Source organism: Saccopteryx leptura, chromosome 1 (assembly GCF_036850995.1).
Source record: "Saccopteryx leptura isolate mSacLep1 chromosome 1, mSacLep1_pri_phased_curated, whole genome shotgun sequence".
Lineage (NCBI taxonomy): Eukaryota > Metazoa > Chordata > Mammalia > Chiroptera > Emballonuridae > Saccopteryx > Saccopteryx leptura.
This window is the reverse complement of record NC_089503.1, coordinates 974,943-994,409: the sequence shown is the minus strand read 5'-3', so window position 1 is coordinate 994,409 and position 19,467 is coordinate 974,943. Positions and strand designations below refer to the sequence as shown.

The window sequence follows — 19,467 nt, the reverse complement described above, 5'->3', positions numbered from 1 at the left end:
TCCACATACGTGGTACATATGTGTGATGGGGCCGGCAGCATTGGGACCAGTGCTATCTATGCCCGGGCCCGGGGGCCCCTGTGGCTTCCAGGGATGAGAGCCACTGCTTGGGGAAGGCCAGGGCAGCAGCTGCCCCAGGCACCGGGGGGCTGGGCTGCAGACACGCGGCACCCACTCCCTGGGCCCAGGCACCGGGGGGCGGGGCTGCAGACACGCGGCACCCACCCCTGGGCCCAGGCACCGGGGGGCTGGGCTGCAGACACACGGCACCCACCCCTGGGCCCAGGCACCGGGGGGCTGGGCTGCAGACACGCGGCACCCACTCCCTGGGCCCAGGCACCGGGGGGCTGGGCTGCAGACACGCGGCACCCACTCCCTGGGCCCAGGCACCGGGGGGCTGGGCTGCAGACACACGGCACCCACTCCCTGGGCCCAGGCACCGGGGGGCTGGGCTGCAGATACGCGGCACCCACTCCCTGGGCCCCCGGTTTCTGGGGTGGTGTCAGGGGCCGTTCCTCGGGCTGGGGGTCTGCCCAGTGCTGGGGCTGGAGCCCTTCCCGGCACAGGCTGTCTGCCTGCACACAGAGCCTTGCAGCTTCAGGGGGGTGTAGAGGGCAGACTTGCAGTGGATGTGCGAGGGTGTAGGGGGTGGACACCCCTGGAGGGACCAATCTCTGGGCTTGGCAGCCTCTGCCCCGGAACCCCCGTGCCCAGCCCCTGGTACTCAGGCCAGAAGTGGATGTATGAGCAGGGGTCAGCCAGCCCCTCAGCCTGCAGCCACCGTGCCCGCAGGGAACTCCCTCCTCATGGTGGCCCAGGGATGCCAGCAGGAGGGGACTGTGGCCATTGTGGCTGGGGCTGCTGGCAGGGTCCCCAGGGCCAGCTCCTCCCAGCAGCCAGGTATACGTGCTGGTGGGTGTGTATTTGGGGGGGGCCTGGCTAGCAGTGCCCTGGGAGCCCGCTCCCTGTTGGCACTTGTCCCCTGTGGGAGCCTCTCCCAGCCTTTCTCACAGTGGGATCCACCTCACAGACTGCCCAGGCAAGGGGGCGGGGGTGTCTCGTCTGTGGGGCTGTCTGGAGCCGCTCTCCAGTGCTGACCCTGAGCCCTGCTCTCAAGGTCGCAGCCCAGCCCGTGTGGAGCCACCGCTGTCCTCTGTGTGTGTGTGGGGGGCTCCGCTTCACGCTCTGCTGGAGGTGCCAGCGCTCAGCACGGTGGACTGGTCTGACAGCTCGCCGTCCTCGCAGGCTGGCCCAGGGTATCTCCAGGCTGCAGCTCCTGGGACCTGGACAGGAGCCCGGCCCCCACCACTGCCCCTGCTGCTGGTGCCAACCCAGGCGTTCTGGTCCTCGCGGGCAGCTGCCCATCTTGTCCCTCCCCCAGCTCCTCCAGCCGCCCTGGGTGTCTCGTGGTTTCCAGCAGGCAGTCCCCCCGTGGTCAGCGAGGTCCTTCTGGGGGCCCCTCTGCACAGTCCCCCCGTGGTCAGCGAGGTCCTTCTGGGGGCCCCTCTGCACAGTCCCCCCGTGGTCAGCGAGGTCCTTCTGGGAGCCCCTCTGCACAGGCCCCCCGTGGTCAGCGAGGTCCTTCTGGGGGCCCCTCTGCACAGGCCCCCCGTGGTCAGCGAGGTCCTTCTGGGAGCCCCTCTGCACGGTCCCCCCGTGGTCAGCGAGGTCCTTCTGGGGGCCCCTCTGCACAGTCCCCCCGTGGTCAGCGAGGTCCTTCTGGGGGGGCCTCTGCACAGTCCCCCCGTGGTCAGCGAGGTCCTTCTGGGGGGGCCTCTGCACAGTCCCCCCGTGGTCAGTGAGGTCCTTCTGGGAGGGCCCTCTGCACAGTCCCCCCGTGGTCAGCGAGGTCCTTCTGGGAGGCCCCTCTGCACAGTCCCCCCGTGGTCAGCGAGGTCCTTCTGGGAGCCCCTCTGCACAGGCCCCCCGTGGTCAGCGAGGTCCTTCTGGGGGGGCCTCTGCACAGTCCCCCCGTGGTCAGCGAGGTCCTTCTGGGGGGGCCTCTGCACAGTCCCCCCGTGGTCAGCGAGGTCCTTCTGGGAGGCCCCTCTGCACAGGCCCCCCTTGGTCAGCGAGGTCCTTCTGGGGGTCCCTCTGCACGGTCCCCCCGTGGTCAGCGAGGTCCTTCTGGGAGGGCCCTCTGCACAGTCCCCCCGTGGTCAGCGAGGTCCTTCTGGGGGTCCCTCTGCACAGTCCCCCCGTGGTCAGCGAGGTCCTTCTGGGAGGGCCCTGTGCACAGTCCCCCCGTGGTCAGCGAGGTCCTTCTGGGGGCCCCTCTGCACAGTCCCCCCGTGGTCAGCGAGGTCCTTCTGGGAGGGCCCTGTGCACAGTCCCCCCGTGGTCAGCGAGGTCCTTCTGGGGGCCCCTCTGCACAGTCCCCCCGTGGTCAGCGAGGTCCTTCTGGGAGGCCCCTCTGCACAGTCCCCCCGTGGTCAGCGAGGTCCTTCTGGGAGGCCCCTCTGCACAGTCCCCCCGTGGTCAGCGAGGTCCTTCTGGGGGTCCCTCTGCACAGTCCCCCCGTGGTCAGCGAGGTCCTTCTGGGGGCCCCTCTGCACAGAGGGCTGTTCCCGCTCACCTGGGGGCTGGGCACAGCCAGAGCCCGAGCATGGACGGCTCTGAGTGGGCAGTGGGCACAGGTCCCCTGTGGATGTGGAACAGGCAAGGGTGGTGGTGTGTGCAGACAGGAGAGAGGTCCAGGTGGGATGGTTCCCTCTGAACTTTGTGAGGCAGGTGGGTTCGTGCTGAGCGGAGCAGCCAGCTGGCAGGGGTCCTGGGTGTCTGGGCGTGTGGAGAGCAGGTGGGGCATCCCGAAAGCGGGCCAGCCTTCCACCTGTCACCAGTTAGGTCCCCACCGGGGTTGCTGTGGGGCTACTCTGCAGGCAGTGTCCAGAGGCCAGGTGCGGCTCGGTTAGTGACTGTGCCGAAGAGTCAGCCCAGAGAGGGCCGATCAGGCAGCACTTGGGGCTCAGCATCTGATCGGCAGCATCTCAGCCTCCGGGGCAGCAGGGGGTTCTCTGGGGGAGCGGGCACTCACCGCCAGGCAAGGTGGCATCTGATCGGCAGCATCTCAGCCTCCAGGGCAGCAGGGGGTTCCCTGGGGGAGCGGGCACTCACCGCCAGGCAAGGTGGCATCTGATCGGCAGCATCTCAGCCTCCGGGGCAGCAGGGGGTTCTCTGGGGGAGCGGGCACTCACCACCGGGCAAGGTGGCATCCCTAGCAGGTCAGGGCAGCTCCACAGTGGGGCCCGGGCCCAGGCCCAGGGACAGCAGCTGGTTGGGGTGATGGAGCAAGGAGGTGTTCAGCCTATGGGACGAAGCTGAGGGCAGACGGTTAGGAGCCGGGGGGCTGGAAAGGCCCGAGAGGTGGCCCACCCTTGCTCCTGGAGAGCGGCCCTGACCAAGCTGTAACGGAGCGCTGAGTTACGTCCCGGGAGTGACTGGAGATCCTTCTGTGGTGGAGGGGAGCAGGGCGTGGGCTGGGAGCCCCCACGGCCGGCTGCTCGGTCCTCAGCTGGCCAGGTGTCAGCTGTGGGGCAGCTGAGTGGCCGTCCTTGTCTCTCGCAGGACCGACCAGCTGGGCATGTTCACACACAAGGAGTTGGAGCAGCTGGGTCCCGTGCTGGACGGATTCAGTCTCATGACCTACGACTACCCCTCTGTGCAGCAGTGAGTGTGGGAGCCGGGGCCTGTGAGCGCTGGCCTGGTTCACAGTGCTCACCACCCATGGGGCTGGACACTGGACAGTCAGAAAGGCCAGGCCTGGCTTCCCGCTGGCCTGCCCAAGACCACACTGGAGTCAGCTCTCGGTTACGGGGATGCAGGGTGCCTGGTTTTCCCCCACGGCCCAGAACTGGCTGCATTAGGCAGCCTTTTCATTTGGGGGCACATAGCCGATGGCACCAGGCACCCCGTGAAAGTACCATCCCGGGGTGTCCAGCCACACCTCTGGGGAGTGGTGGCCACTGGCACTGAGCTTGCCACGTTGCTGAGGAGACAGTGTCACGCCACTGCCCACTGCTGCCTCTTTCTGCCTCAGGCCTTGACCTGGGCTGTGCTCCCAGCAGTGGGCCAGGTAAAGCAGGTGTGGACACGAGTGTCCAGGAGGAAGACGCCCCGGGAGGTCCACTGCCTGCTTCCTCCCCCACACACACACATGCATCAACCCCTGCCCCAGTCCGGGAGGCCCACTGTGGGCAGCCCAAGGCCTCTGCCTGCCACTGAAGCCCACTCCTGCCTCCCCCGCAGGCCTGGTCCCAATGCACCGCTGTCCTGGGTGCGAGCCTGCGTCCAGGTCCTCGACCCCAAGTCCAAGTGGCGGAGCAAGATCCTCCTGGGACTCAACTTCTACGGCATGGACTACTCGGCCTCCAGGGACGCCCGGGAGCCCGTCGTGGGGGCCAGGTGAGCCGGGCTCCCTGCCACATGAGTGGCGGCCGCGCTGTTCCTTGCCAAGGCCTTCGTTCCAGGGGTCTGCGTCCCCGTCCCGGAGGCTGGAGGTCCGAGGTCCGGGTGTGGGCGGGGCTGGTTCTGCCTGCAGCCTCTCTCCTGAGTGTGCAGACGACGACTCTCCCTGGGTCCCCACGTGCGTGCCTGTGTCTGTGCTCCTGGGTCCCCACGTGCGTGTCTGTCTGTGCTCCTGGGTCCCCACGTGCGTGCCTGTGTCTGTGCCCCTGGGTCCCCACGTGCGTGCCTGTGTCTGTGCCCCTGGGTCCCCACGTGCGTGCCTGTGTCTGTGCCCCTGGGTCCCCACGTGCGTGCCTGTGTCTGTGCCCCTGGGTCCCCACGTGCGTGCCTGTGTCTGTGCCCCGGGGTCCCCCGTGCGTGCCCGTGTCTGTGCTCCTGGGTCCCCACGTGCGTGCCTGTGTCTGTGCCCCTGGGTCCCCACGTGCGTGCCTGTGTCTGTGCCCCTGGGTCCCCACGTGCGTGCCTGTGTCTGTGCCCCTGGGTCCCCACGTGCGTGCCTGTGTCTGTGCCCCTGGGTCCCCACGTGCGTGCCTGTGTCTGTGCCCCTGGGTCCCCCGTGCGTGTCTGTGTCTGTGCTCCTGGGTCCCCACGTGCGTGCCCGTGTCTGTGCCCCTGGGTCCCCACGTGCGTGCCCGTGTCTGTGCCCCTGGGTCCCCTGTGCGTGCCTGTGTCTGTGCCCCTGGGTCCCCCGTGCGTGTCTGTGTCTGTGCTCCTGGGTCCCCACGTGCGTGTCTGTGCCCCTGGGTCCCCACGTGCGTGCCTGTGCCCCTGGGTCCCCCGTGCGTGCCCGTGTCTGTGCTTCTAGCAAGGTTCCCAGTCAGTCGGATTAGAGCCCATCCATGTGACCTGGTTTTACCTTGGTCACTTCAGTCATATCCTGGGGTCCCAGGGCTCAGACTCCAGTGGAATTTGGGGACAGTTCATTTCTCACACCACCTGAGGGGTAAGGAGTTACCGTGGGCTCGAACGGGGCCCAGCAGTCGCTCATGCAGTGAGGTTGTTGGAGCCCCAACCCAGCTTATGCAGGTCAGGTGACAAGGTACCACGCGGCTCCAGATGACCCCCGTCCCAACTGTTGTAGGGGCTCCAGTGAAGGGGCTCTGACCACGCAGGTACACGTGTGTGCTGGGGGAGGGGTGTGTACCTGTTCACAGCACATCGCAGCCTTCAGGGGCACTGGGGTCCCGCTGGCCCCCGGCCGGGGACAGAAGGCCGTATCCCGTCCGGGCCACAGTCCCCGCTGTGTCTGTGCAGTCTGCTCAGCTCCCCCAACTTCTCTCCCCTGTGCCCCCTCACTGACGGGGAGGGAGGCTGGCAGGCACTTGGCTTCAGCCAGTCAGGGTAGCCAGTGGGTGGAGCATGGGTCCCTGGGCCCAAGGGTGTGGCTGGACTGTGTCAGGAGCCCGCCCTGCCCAGCCCTGCACCCCTGGCCTCTCCAGGCCGGGGCAGATGCTGCCAGCCCAGCGGCCTCCCTGGGGCCCGGCAGGCAGTGCTGACGCTGCAGGGCTGCTGCTCTCAGGCCTCAAGGGCAGATGGGGGTCGTCTGCGCCTGCCCTGGTCCTGCAGAGGGGACTGAGGGGGACCGGGCAGAGAAGACAGGCCGGGGTCACCCTGCCTCTGGGGAGGGCGGTGGTCTGGGTGGTGGCACAGGCTCCACTCGTGTGCTTTGGGCGCCCGTGGGGGGTGAGGGTGGGTGACTGGAGGGCTCTCCCCTGTTTGGCTTAGACCCCCCCAGGTGCCCCTCTCCATCCTCCACGGGGGTGGGAGCTCGTCCTCCAGATCTGTGGGTCCTGGTGCCCAGTGTGGCGAGCCCCCGCACACAGGGAGGGCTCCTCTCTGCTCTCAGCTGGGCCTGACCTGGCCCCACCTGCTGTTCCCACGAGGAGTCTCGGAGCCTGTGGCTCGCACAAGCTGTGGGCGCAGACAGCCTCCACAGGTCCCCCATGGCTGGATTTATGGTGACAAGTCTTGGCTGATGTGGCATTGTATGCCTGCCACAGCCCCTTTCCTGGGGTCTGCGTCTCTGTGACGGAGACAAGGAGTCTGAGAAGAGCGTGCAGTGCTATGTGGGGTCAGAAGGGAGGTCCCCTCCCTTCAGATGTACCTAGGAAGGGTGCTGTGCCCCCCACAGGACTATCCCAAGGTGAGGGCGGGGCTGCCTGCAGTCAGGGACATCACTGATTCACAGTGATTCATTGTACAGGGCGCACAGAGTGGGGTGAGCGCCCCCACCCCCGCCATGTGGAATGAGCCTCTGGTGGGTCTTCAGGCCTCCACTGACTCCCGGGAAGGCCTGGGCCCCACTCCTGTCCCTCCCTCCCTCTGGGTGGCCTCCCCCCTCCCATGACAGCCACAGCCGCCTCCACTCTGTCCAGGGGGCTCGGGGACTGGGCGGGCCGGGGAGGGTGCCACGCCCACGCCCGGCCTCCACAGGTACATCCAGACGCTGAAGGAGCACCGGCCGCGGATTGTGTGGGACAGCCAGGCCGCAGAGCACTTTCTCGAGTACAAAAAGTGAGTGTCCGGACAAGGCTCTAGGGTGAGAGGGGGTCCCTGGCCTGAAAAATGGGAACCACGGAGGGGCTTTTCCAAGGGGACCTGAGACCTGGGTGGAAGCAGAAGTGAGGGGGCCAGGAGAACCAGAGACAGGAGGCGGGTGTCCCCGTCCTTTGCAGAAGCCGCGGCGGGAGACACATCATCTTCTACCCGACTCTGAAGGTACGTGGGCCCAGCGCGACGCCGCCCTCCGCGTGGTGACCTCTACTCTGTAAGGCCGAGGTGGGCAGAGGGGTCAGTGCAGGGTCTGACCGGCTCTCCTCCGAGTGTGTTTCGAGTGGGTGGGCCGGTGGGGGCTGCGTGCGGGACGAGGGGCGGAGGCCGACGCCCCCCCCTGCCCGCAGTCGGTGCAGATGCGACTGGACCTGGCCAGGGAGCTGGGCGTCGGACTGTCCATCTGGGAGCTGGGCCAGGGCCTGGACTACTTCTACGACCTGCTCTAGGGACCGTGCTGGGGCAGCCGTGCTCCACGTGACGGAGCGCGTCCTGACCCTGTGAAATACAGACTTCTGTCTTCTCGCCGTGTCTGTTGCAGTCCTTAGGGTGGGGACGCCCGCCTCTTCAGATGAGGGGCAGCCTGGCCAGGGGACACACCCTGAGAACAGTCCCCGCCCCTCAGGGTGACACATGGCCCGTGGTTCACTGGGTTTGGAGGCTTCGGAACCAATCACGCTCTTCTGTACCTGGACTTATGCAGGGACAGCCCCACCCCATGTCAACCCCAGGCCTCCCACATCCACGCCAGCTCCTGCCTGCTTGCTCCCTGTACCAAGCATGTGGGTCCCCTGCAGAAATCCAGCTCAGAGGACCTGGGCCCTGGACCCTGACAACAGAAAGACCCTAGGAGCCCGTGTGTGCCGTGGGCTCTGGTTTGTAAGGAATGGCAGCACACTGGCCAGTTCCATCGCCCGTGGGTGGAGCCACGCTCCCTGGGTGGGACATTGGGAAGGACGCCCCTCACCCCCACTGCCCTGTGAGCCACCTCAGTGGGCCTGCCAGCCCCAGCACAGACCTGTCACTGGCTCTGCACTTGACCAGGTGCTGTGTGTGAGCTCGTGCTGCACCCCAAGCTCTGGGTCTCTGGAGCTCTTAGGGTCCCAAGCTAGGACTCCTAGGAGCAGGGGTCATGTTCCCCTCTTTCACTGCATGGCATGAAAGAGGGTCAGTGTCTGTCCTTGGGGTCAGGGTGTGGGCACAAATCAGCCAGGGTGGGCTGCAGGTAGGGGCTGGGGAGGGTGATTTGGACAGACCCTGCCAACTACCACCACCACCAGTCCGTGCAGGAGTCCCTGGGCTGCCTGGCCAGGCCTGCCCTCAGGTGGGTTCTGGGAAGCGGACCCAGTCCCCCAGGTCCAGGGTGGAGGAGGGCTGGGCCTGAATGGAGGGACAGGTGAAGCAAGGCTCTTGTGAGAAGCCAGTGTGTCGGCTGTGTCCGTCTGTGTGGGGTCGGCAGGTGGGCACAGCACGAGGCTCTACCAGCAGGCTTGTCTCCAAGTCCCCCAGCGCCACACAGGCCCTGCCCTGCCGTCAGAGCTGCTGCTCTGCTCCCCACAGCTCACCTCCTCTGCACAGTGCTACAGTAACACTTCAGGGGCAGCGGGGAGAGGCCTCCCCATGTCAGGGGGGGGGGGGACAGGCCATCCCTAGCACTGGATGTGGGAGGGTCAGGAAGACGTGACGGTTCCTGCAGCCTCTGCACCACTTCTTGGAGCTCGTTTGATGGAGGTTTTTGTGGTTGTCCTCAGATGCACCAGGCCCACTGGCCTGGGCAGCTCACCTGGACCTGTGCGTGTACCCCCTAATGACAGACACCGGGGGCTTTTGCCCACGCACTTTATTAGATGCACTGGAGCCTGCCCTGGCCCCTGTGGAATGTGGGTGACAGGGCTCAGCCCCATCCAAGCACCAGGGCCAGCAGCAGCAGCCCCGCCCCTGCCCTGCACAGGGTCTGGGGGCAGCACTCTTCCGGAAAATACATGGATGTGAGAATTATAAGGTGCCAGAAACCCCTTTTGCCCAGCCCCCCTGTGGCCGGTGTTCAGAGGCCTGGCCAGGGATGCTGGGGGTCCCAGCTGCCTGCTCCTCCCCTCCCCCACACACAGGCTGGCAGTACGACGAGGTCATCTCCCTGGTGGGCGGTGTCTGTTGGCATTAGAGCGGTGGCGGGCAGTGAGCAGCCTACGCACAGTAGGTGTCGGCCTTCACCACCTGGCAGTACATGGTCATGGCGAAGGTCAGGCCCAAGATCTGCAGGGACACGAGGGCTCTGGGCAGTACTGCTCCATGGAACCACACACGGTGGGGGGGGGGGGTCCTGCCCCACAGCTTCCTGGGCGGCCTGGCCCCTCCTCTGGGGGTGACTGCTCCACCCTTGGCCATTGGGGTCCATCACAGGCAGAGGGGTACCTCAGGGTTCCTATGGCTCCTCCCACCTTCCCCTCAGCTGGGCCACCCTGGTTCTGCTGGTGGTTTCGGGGGCTGCAGGGCTCGTAAGCTCCAGGCTGGGTCTTGGGCCACACCCCTCCCCCACCTGTCCAGAGGCCCCGTGTTCTGCCCTTGCCCATTCATCTGTGCCCACGGATCACCTCTGAGTGTCCATCTGGTCTGGCTTCAACCTCCCCCTAACTCTCGGGGGACCCCAGAGTGATGGCTGCCCTGATGACCAAGTTGACTGACACGGTTTGGCCTCCAGGTCCCCAGGTTGCTGACACTCAGGACTGCCGTGGGGTCCTGGGAACTGGGGCAGGGGAACAGGGACCACCCCCTGGACATGGCTCTCGGGGCCTGGGCAGGCGGGCCTGTGACCACCACCCACCACGGCGGCTGGGGCTGCAGGAACAGGGCTGGCCCAGTGCACAGGGTCCACCTGTGTCCACTAGGAGAGGGAGGCTGTTTGCTCAGGGGCCCAGGAAATCTCATCTGTCCCTCAGACATCAAAGGTCACCCCCTCAATGGAGGGATCCCTGACCATCTCCCATGAACCCCACCTCTGCCTGGGGAATATGGGCTCCCTAGGGGGCAGGGCCTCTGCTGTTGTGTTTCCCGGGTCAGGGGTGGGGGGGCTCCAGGCAGGCCCCGCCCCCATACCTGCACCAGCGCCGTGCAGAGCCCGAAGACGCCCACAGCCAGCAGGTTCTCCTGAAGCCATACCTTCACTGTCTCGTAACAGGGCTGGAGAAAGAGTGGGCGTCACTGGGGTTGGCGTCCACCACCCACTGCAAGGATGGCCCTCCACCAGCCAGGGCCCAGCCCTCCCCCCGGGGGCGAGCAGAGGGAGCATGCGTGGGCTCACCGCTTTCCACCAGGTGCCGGGTGCGTGCAGGCCGCAGTTCTCACTGAACTCCAGGCAGCAGGAGTCGGGCACGCGCGTGGCATTGTAGACCTCGAACCAGTCCGTGTAGTTGGAGACACCGCAGCAGCGGAACTGCGGGAAGGATGCGGGGGCTGGGACCGTGTGGACCCGGCACACCCCACGCCTCCTGCCCCACGGATCAAGCCACGCCCCACCCTCCTGCCCGGCCGCGCCCCGCCCCCGCCTCCACCTGCCCCCTCACATCGGTCTGGATGATGCTCCAGGCGTTGGTGAGGCCCACGTTGCCCGGGGTGCCATAGAGATGTAGGCCCTTCTTCAGGTCTTGCTGTGCGTACCTGTCGATCTGCAGGCGCAGCGAGGTCAGCAGGGCCACCCCCTGCCGGCTAGGCCTCCCTCATCCAGACCCCACACCGCCTGCCCTCTGTCCCCCTCCCTAGAGTCACCTCCTCTCAGAAGCCCCCCACAGCACCCTGGCCCTTGGCACCGTTGCCGTTGGTCCTGTGCTGGGCACAGGATCAGAGTCAGACACAGCCGCGTGAACTCAGTTAAGGGACAGACACAGGGACAGGTGCACAGTACTCAAAGCATTTCTGTACACTGGTCGGTGCACACACATCGCCTTGCCATTGGCAGAAGGGCCGCCAAGCTCCGATTCCCCGAGGCAAGAGCCAAACCAGCACTCTGGACTCAGTCCCTGAGACCTTTCTCCAGGAAGGGACCAGAGGTCCTGGGAGAAATGGCTGGTCCCCACTGGACAGGAAATGCCCGGGACAGGCCAGCAGCGTCTCCTGGTGCCAGAAAAAGGAAGTGCTCCCCAAAAAGTGCATGAGGTGGGGCATGCCAAGAAGACAGAGCCAGCTGAAAGAGCACCCTTGGCAAAGAAGAACAGATGAGCAAAAAAAGAACACAGGTCAATGAGCCCTTCCTGACAGGGATAAACGGTTAAGGAAATCAGCGGGAGAAGGGAGTGTTTCCCATTTGACTACCTATTTCCCCATGTATGAGACGCACCCTTTTTCGAAAAATTTGGGGTCTAAAAACTGGGTGCATCTCATCTAGTGGCGGTGGCATTTGAAATGCCACGGATGGAACTGAGGACAGGCGATCTATGAAGACAGGGATTCGTCATCAGACACAGGTGAGGCCAAGCTCATGGACAGTTTTGACAGCAATGAGGAGTTGTATGAACTTGATGATAATAAATAAAACTTGAGTTCAATAGTTTTATGTAATACTTTTTTTTTTTCAAATTTCGGGCCCCAAAATTAAGGTGCGTCTTAGACGTGGGGAAATGCGGTAACACGCAGCTGAGGGCACAGGAAGCAGGGGCTCCCCTGAGAGTGCACTAGGCACTGCTCACCTGCTCACCTGCTGTCCCACACAAGAGGCCCCAGCACGCCACCGAGCCTCCAAGGCCCACAGTCTCCCCCAGGCTTGGCTCTGGTGGCTGCGGTTAAAACCAAACCCCAGGGCCCTGGCTGGTTGGCTCAGTGGTGGAGCGTCGGCCTGGCATGCAGGAGTCCCGGGTTCGATTCCTGGCCAGGGCACACAGGAGAAGCACTCATCTGCTTCTCCACCCCTCCCCCCCTCCTTCCTCTCTGTCTCTCTCTTCCCCTCCCGCAGCCAAGGCTCCATTGGAGCAAAGCTGGCCCGGGCAGAGCGTCGCCCCCTGGTGGGCATGCCAGGTGGATCCCAGTCGGGTGCATGCAGGAGTCTGTCTGACTGCCTCCCTGCTTCTAACTTTGGAAAAATACAAAAACCGAAAAACAAACCCTGGGCCCAGGCTCCACAATGAGCGTGGGGTCTCTGACAGCCTGCCACTCACCCTGCTGTGGCCCCTCCCTGGGTGGTGAGGATAGAGCCCCTCCCCAGCTCCAAGTCTGGTGGGCAGAGGGGACGTACCTTGTCAGTGTAGGCGAAAAAGAGGATGGCGACGGTGGCCTCCAGCAGGAACACCAGCAGCAGCAACACGAAGAACTGCGGGGGGGGGGGGGGGGGCAGGGGAGACGGGCACAGGCCTCAGCAACGCCGCCCAGCCGGCCCGGGCCCCAGCCAGCCCAGGCCCCAGCCGGCCCGGGCCCCAGCCGGCCCAGGCCATGCGGCCTCCACCTCCCAAGAGCCAGGTCACCGAGCCCCACGTGCTGCCAGGAACCCCGGCCAGGTCCCCACACCTGGAGACCATGCCCCCTGATGCACCCCCACCTCCAGGCTCCATCCAGTCTGTGCGACCTCTGGAGCTCTTCATGCGCACGTGCAGGGTCCCTGCAGTGGGCAGGTGGGCAGAGCGATGCCCCATGGGGCCTGGGGGGGTGGGGCAGCAGCGACTCCCCGCAACCCCGCCCCCGTCACACCCCTCAGGGTAGAAGCCTCTCAACAAAGGGTCCCGGGGCCACGAGGCCTGGGACAAGAACTGAGGAGGGGGTCCCAAAAGGGGCAGTGGTGGGAAGAACAGGCCCAGTACAGGCTAGAGGAACCCTGCCTGGCACACAGGTGCACACATGTCCCTGTCCTGTCTAGAAAAGCCCCCAGCCCTGGCCGGTTGGCTTAGTGGTAGAGCATTGGCCTGGCGTGTGGAAGTCCCGGGTTTGATTCCCGGCCAGGGCACACAGGAGAAGCGCCCATCTGCTTCTCCACCCCTCCCCCTCTCCTTCCTCTCTGTCTCTCTCTTCCCCTCCCGCAGCCAAGGCTCCATTGGAGCAAAGTTGGCCCGGTCACTGAGGATGGCTCCATGGCCTCTGCCTCAGGCGCTAGAATTGCTCTGGTTGCAACAGAGCAACGGCCCAGATGGGCAGAGCATCGCCCCCTGGTGGGCATGCCGGGTGGATCCCGGTTGGGCACATGTGGGAGTCTGTCTGCCTCCCTGCTTCTCACTTCAGAAAAATACAAAAAAGAAAAAAGAAAGGCCTCCACCAAGCTGTCTCCATCTCTGAAAGCAGCGCCCAGCCCCCAAAGCCCACTCCCCGGAGGCGGAGCCCGTGTGTCAGGGAGCCCCCCTGCCCACACTCACGGTGAGAAGGAGGCACTTGTTCTCCTTGATGGCCCCGATGCAGCCCACGAAGCCGATGGCCATGACGAAGGTGCCAGTGACGATGAGCAGGTTGGCCGCCGACAGGGACGGGAAGGAAGAGGACAGGGTGGCAAAGTTCCCCTGCGTGGCGGCCAGCCAGATGCCAACCCCCAGGATGCCACAGCCTCCCAACTGGAATCACAGGACAGGGGGAGGGAGGGGGCAATGAGGCAGCAGTCTGGGTGGCACCCAGGGCTAACCTGCAGGCACCCTCACCTGCCCGCTGCCCTCCCAGGGCCAGGCGTCCTCCCAGTCCTGTCCCGACACCCCCAGCCGTCCCCAGTCCACAGCCCCAGGGACGAGAGAGCTGGGTCTCACACCATGGCTTGGTCACAGTGTGGTTGGTGGGAGGGGGTGGTCTTCAGACACTACTGTGAATGGGGGGCCTTGTTGAGGCAGCCTGGGCAGGGGTCCCAGGGGTCCCCCTAAATGCCACCCCTCCAAGAAGCATCCTCCTCCACCCCTGAACCACGCCTGAGCCTCCTGCACCCCTGCCGCCTTCGTGACGGGTCCAGCGCCTCATCCTCCCTGGAGCTGAGCTGCCCTGGGAGACCTTCCCTCAGAGAGGACTCAACAGGACCCTACACCCACTCTTCCTAAAATCTGGCTTCCCAATGGGTGGCCCAGAGACTCCAAATAACATCTTGTGGGCCCCTTTGGGCATCCCCTGCCGTCCCCTAGTAAGTGTAAGCCCCAAAGCTCTGGCCGGGCCCCCCAAGTGTCCGGGTCCTGACCCTCACTGCCTCCTCCTTCCCTGGAGCTCTTACTGAATTTCGTAATTGCTCATTATTACAAGAATCAATTAAAATAAGAGGAAAAGAGGGAGAAAACAAGATGGTGATAAACCCAGAGAGGGCTTGGCCTTGCCTGGTGACAGGGACGCCTGGTCCTGAGGAGCAGGGGTGACCAGGGCTGGCAGAGGGGGCTATGGCTCAGGCCCTCACCCTCAGATACTGAGGCCTTGGGCTCTGGGCTGGCTCAGCTTGAAACAATGTGTTCCACTGGGCTAGGGGCAGGCAACCCCCACAAATGCTGACCAGCACTTGGGGACCGATGGCTGATGGCTCTGAGAAGAGCGAGGCAGCCCTGGACTGGACAGGCGTGGGACCTGGTACCCCTCCTAGGGCCCAAGAGCCTCCTGGCCACCTGGCCCCGGACCCCAGGGGTTCAGCCGGCAGCAGAGTCCCAGACACGAAGTCTAACTCCTCAGAGTGCTCACTGTGCACAACCCAGGACAGGCTGGGCCCTCAGACTCCAAGGGACACGGTGTTACCCAGGGCCACCACAGGCTCGCATCACTCCACAAAAGCCCTCCAAGACTCAACAGCCCAACTCACGCCCCATTTCCCAGACAACTGGACTGAGGCTGGGAGATGACCCACTGCCCAGCCAGTCCCAAGGAGATAGCTGCACACCCCCAGCCCATTCCCCAGGCCGGGGGCCTCCACTCTGACAGGAACCCCACAACTCAGGCAGGCCTTGCAGGCCCTAAGCCCCTTGCCCGAGGAAGTCATCGCCCCCCACCCCCGTAAGCAGTCAGCCTGGCCGCAGGGGTGGGGGTGGAGCTGCCACTTGTCTGCATAACCCACTGGAGAGCCTGCACGTGGTGCATTAGGCCTGGCTGGCTGGCAGGGCACCACAAATACAGGGGGCGGGGAAGGAGGGGAACACAGCTCAGTGCTGGCCTCCTGTGGTGTCTAGGGACCTCTGGACCTTGCCCAGGCTGAATGGAAGGAGAGCCTCCAATGAAATGCCCACCTGTCAATGGAGGGGCGGGCCCAGCCAGCCCCGGGCAAACCACACCTTCCCCAGAAAACAAGGGCGTCTAAAAATTATAGACACCTCTTCTGATGTGGCTGCTGGCTCAGGGCGGGGCCAGGAAGCTCTGCTGAGTGGCCACCGGGTGCCAGGCACCCTCCGACAGGCCTCCTCCACCTGTGGTCCGAGTTCACAGCGCCTGCCCCTCCATTCAAGGGCCAGGCGGGGACTGCAGCAGCGGGCAGGAGATCTGACAGGGCAGGGCGGGGCGTGCACGGGCACCAGGTGGGGGCTGACCCTGGTGGTTCCCAGAGGGCCACGTGTGACACATGCCTCAGTCTCGGCAGTGTCCAGCTCGGCATAGATCAAACCTGGTGCTCTGGCCAGCCTCAGGAGGCCTGGGAGGCTGCCCAGATGGGGGGTCCAGGACCCTGTATTTGGACAAATTACCAGGTGTCTGTGCCCCCCTCACTCTGCAGTGGTTCCTCATACCTCACCACACACCGGGGCGCCTGCACCCCAGCCCCCTGGGACGTCCTCCCCTCAGAACAGGGTGTGGGCACAGCCTCTGGGCAGGGCAGGGTGTGCTGGCTGTAGGGAGACCAACGGGGCCCCCACCTGCAGGGTGGGATGGAGACAGGCCCCTACGGGTGCCCAGGAACGGCACTGTCCATGGTGCTGACCACAGGCGAGGTCACAGAGAGGGAGCAAGCCTGGACCACCGGCGCACCTCTGGGCGTCCCCAGCCTGCCTTTGGGAGGTGCCCCTTGTGACATCATGGGTCACCAAGGAGGCGGGCACGGGCACCGGCTCATCTGGTTCTCCCACCTGCCCGCCTTGCTACGCCCCTTCTTGTCCCCCATGCCCCTCGGACCCCAAGCATCTCATCCCCACTGCCTCCGGGTCCCGTGGGGTCCCCAAGGCCCCCCCAGGGGGGAACTGTAGCTGGGGCCACCCACTGGGGCACAGCCACCAGGCGCAGAAATAACACTGCGCAGACATGCACGGGGGCAGGGAGGGTGGGCTCCTTCCTGCGCAGGAACCTGGAAGTCAGACCCTCTCCGGCCAGAGGACAGTGTGGGCTCCTTCCTGCGCAGGAACCTGGAGGTCAGGCCGTCTCTGGACAGAGGACAGGGTGGGCCGCCCTCCTGTGCAGGAACCTGGAAGTCAGGCCCTCTCTGGCCAGAGGACAGTGACTTGCTGGGTCTGGGCTAATCCCAAGCCCCTCACCAGATTCATAACTCTGGGTGTCAGAGGATCACAACTGGAGGCTGAGCCCCCCAGTCCGAGCCACAAGGGTAGGGCTGCCTCTTGGGGCAGGTCACTCAGCAGAGGGAGGTGCTGGACCTGTTATTTAAAACCCAGACTGTCCACGCTCTGCCGGCGAGGGCAGGAGATGGCTCCTGTCAGCAGGAAAAACGAGACCACGTTCCCCGGCGGAGACCCGTGGGAGGGGTCAGGGAGACAGCGCCTGGCAGAGCGTCAGTGGGGGACGAGGAAAGAGACGGCAGGAAGGGGCCGTCCAGGTTCCGGGAGACCCAGGAGGGGTGGGCGCCGCTGCCAGCCTTGATGGACACATCTTTCCTGAATGAACACTCCATGAAATGTCCTCGCCTCCACCCTGAGAGAGGCACCGCCCACTGGCTGTCACCCGGACACATGCCATCACACACCCTGGGATACAAACACACGGCCCACTCTGCCACAGACGCCCCCCACTGTCACACAGCGTCACCCGCAACACGTCACAGGCATGCGACCCGGTGACCCATCACCCCCACAAGCCCCCCCAGGCCCCCCACACACACTCAAGCACGTATGCACAGAACGGTCCCTGACACCTCTCACAGGCACATGCACTAACAACGCACGCACGTGCTTTAGTAAAACTACCTGTAATTATGAAATGTCTCTGTGTGTGCAGCTTTTATAAAACATTTTGGCAAGAAAATTATAGCCTCCAAGGGCAGGAGAAAACGGGCCCCATTACGCCCAGACACAGAACATCAAACGCAGGATAAATGGGGTCGAGGTCCCCAGAGGCCAGAAGCTCCTGTGTGTCGTCCCCACCCAGGTCGGTCAGGTTGGCTGAGACAGCACAGCTGAGGACCCAGGACCTCCCCTCAAGCTGACCAACGTCCCCCTTGTTCACTGCCTGGGGCACTGACTGGCTGGAGCCACTCCCGAACCAGGCAGGAAAGCCCAGCTGGACCCAGGACCTCCCCTCAAGCTGACCAACGTCCCCCTTGTTCACTGCCTGGGGCACTGACTGGCTGGAGCCACTCCCAAACCAGGCAGGAAAGCCCAGCTGGACCCAGGACCGGACTCCAACCCCATGGCAGCCTGGGAGAAGAGGGTCCACTTGTCAGGGCCCCACACCCCAGGCCTGCTGTCAGCTGGGGCCTCCCTGTCTCCCTCCCACGCACACCACCAGTCCTTGCCCTCACGGTGGGACCGCCACCCCATTCCTGCTGCCCCTCCTCCTCTGTGTACTTTGCAGGATGCCCCAGGGCATGGTCAGTGGTGCTGTCACCTCCTCCTCTGTGTACTTTGCAGGATGCCCGAGGGCATGGTCAGTGGTGCTGTCACCTCCAGGCCCGCAGTGGGGCGGGCTTCAGCAGGGCCTTCTGGCCACACGGCTCAGTGCGGCAGATGGCTGGGCAGCTGGCCACGTCCTTGGGATGGGGTGGAGGGCTGGGTACCCGCAGGGGCCAAGCCTGTGCCCAGAAGCCCCTCAGCTAGCGGCCAGCACAGCCGTAGGGAGGGGGCTGGGCAGGGTGGAGGGCACCATCGAGACACAGCTCAAGAACGGCTACATTGGCCAAGGCCGGGCAGCTCAGCGGGAAAGAGCATCTTCCCCATCCATCAGGGATGGGGGTTCAATCCCCAGTTGGGACACATAAGAATCAACAAGTAAGCCTGACAGGTGGTGGCACAGTGGATCAAGGGTCGACATGGAATGCTGAGGTCACTGGTTCAAAACCCCATACTGGCAGAATCAGGGCACATACGAGAAGCAACTACAATGAGTTGATGCTTCCTGCTCCTCCCCCTCCCCCATTCTTTCTCTCTCTCCTCTCTTTAAAAATCAATTAATAAAATTTCTTTTAAAAAAATTTAAATCTACAAAACTGGCTGGAGTTTATTTTCTTCAGCACCAGTGACCCCCATGTCCTCATCAATCCTGTTCTCTAGGTCCCGACCCTGGAGCCCCCAGGGGACCCTAAGACCCTGAGATAAATACACCCGGCGTTGGTCCATCTGGGAGACAGCCCCACTGACCGAGGGCCCCCTGAGACCAGGGGGGCAGGCCGGGGAGAGGCAGGAGCATGGCTGGGCTACTTGGGGGTGGAGAGTTGGGGGAGGCAGCCAGGCCCAGCCCCTCGTGGGCCTGATCCTCAGGGCAGCCGTGGAGGAAGCGCTGAGGCCAGCTGGAGACTAAGGCCGTGGCTGAGGGTGGATGATGAAGCAGGGACTGGGACCACCCCCCACCCACCTCCTGACCTCCTGACCTCCAAGGCCCCCTTTAGCAGCCGAGGCCACATAGCTCTGCCCCAGACAGAGCCCCCACCCGACTGGCAGCCCAGTATCCCTCTGATTTGTCTGGAAGATTCTATACACATGGAGGCCTAGCAGGCTGCCTCTTACCACCACAGCAGGCTAGGCTCCTGGGACCCTCAGAGCCTCCCGTGGAGCCCGTCCGAGTCACTGGGCAGGCAGACCTGCTGCAGCCACCCAGGACAGGCAGGACCAGAGCCAGCTAGAACCATAGCTGGGCAGGCAGACCTGCTGCAGCCACCCAGGACAGGCAGGACCAGAGCCAGCTAGAACCATAGCTGGGCAGGCAGGGCCCCGATGGACTGATGCCACCCCAACCCACTGGAGCACACACAACTGTGCCAGCCTCAGGTTCCAGCCCTGCCTGTGTTCAGAAGGCTATGCCAGTCATGCCCCCACAGCAGGAAGGGCCCTCTGGCCCCAGAGACAAGATCTTACTCAAGACACCTGTCCTACAGCTTCCTGACCCAATTCGACCAGGACAGCCAAACACCCACCTCCTGGGGACACCAGTGACGGCTGCCAGGCACCCTCCAGACCTGATCCCACAGGAGAACCCATCCACCCACTCACCCACCCACCCCTCCTTGTGGCCACCAGGCACCAGGACCCCCTGTCCTGCCCCACCCAGTCACAGGGAAGGGACCGAGCCAAGGCACAGGGATGCCACCAGCATCCCCCGGACGCTGGGCCAGCAGTTCCATGGGGTCTGAGGTCCGAAGGCTCACTGGCCCTGCCCTTGTGACCTCAG

The 19,467-nt window shown here is 64.5% G+C and overlaps 2 protein-coding genes across 10 annotated transcripts in view; one reads left to right on the top strand and one right to left on the bottom strand.

Annotated features, from left to right (window-relative positions):
* CHID1 (chitinase domain containing 1) overlaps positions 1–9,218 on the top strand; it is a 22,627-nt gene extending 13,409 nt beyond the window's left edge. For all 4 annotated transcript variants that reach the window (XM_066371922.1, XM_066371869.1, XM_066371824.1 and 1 more), the window contains exons 9-13: positions 3,565–3,666; positions 4,246–4,401; positions 6,898–6,978; positions 7,140–7,182; positions 7,365–9,218. In XM_066371922.1, coding sequence (XP_066228019.1) covers positions 3,565–3,666; positions 4,246–4,401; positions 6,898–6,978; positions 7,140–7,182; positions 7,365–7,463 — 481 coding nt within the window. In that variant the 3' untranslated portion in view covers positions 7,464–9,218. The remainder of the gene's footprint in view (positions 1–3,564; positions 3,667–4,245; positions 4,402–6,897; positions 6,979–7,139; positions 7,183–7,364) is intronic.
* TSPAN4 (tetraspanin 4) overlaps positions 8,838–19,467 on the bottom strand; it is a 23,999-nt gene continuing 13,369 nt past the window's right edge. For all 6 annotated transcript variants that reach the window (XM_066372186.1, XM_066372233.1, XM_066372291.1 and 3 more), the window contains 6 exons: positions 13,341–13,532; positions 12,236–12,310; positions 10,575–10,676; positions 10,313–10,444; positions 10,108–10,191; positions 8,838–9,267 (listed from right to left, as the gene is read on the bottom strand). In XM_066372186.1, the coding sequence (XP_066228283.1) occupies positions 9,199–9,267; positions 10,108–10,191; positions 10,313–10,444; positions 10,575–10,676; positions 12,236–12,310; positions 13,341–13,532 (654 nt within the window). In that variant the 3' untranslated portion in view covers positions 8,838–9,198. The remainder of the gene's footprint in view (positions 9,268–10,107; positions 10,192–10,312; positions 10,445–10,574; positions 10,677–12,235; positions 12,311–13,340; positions 13,533–19,467) is intronic.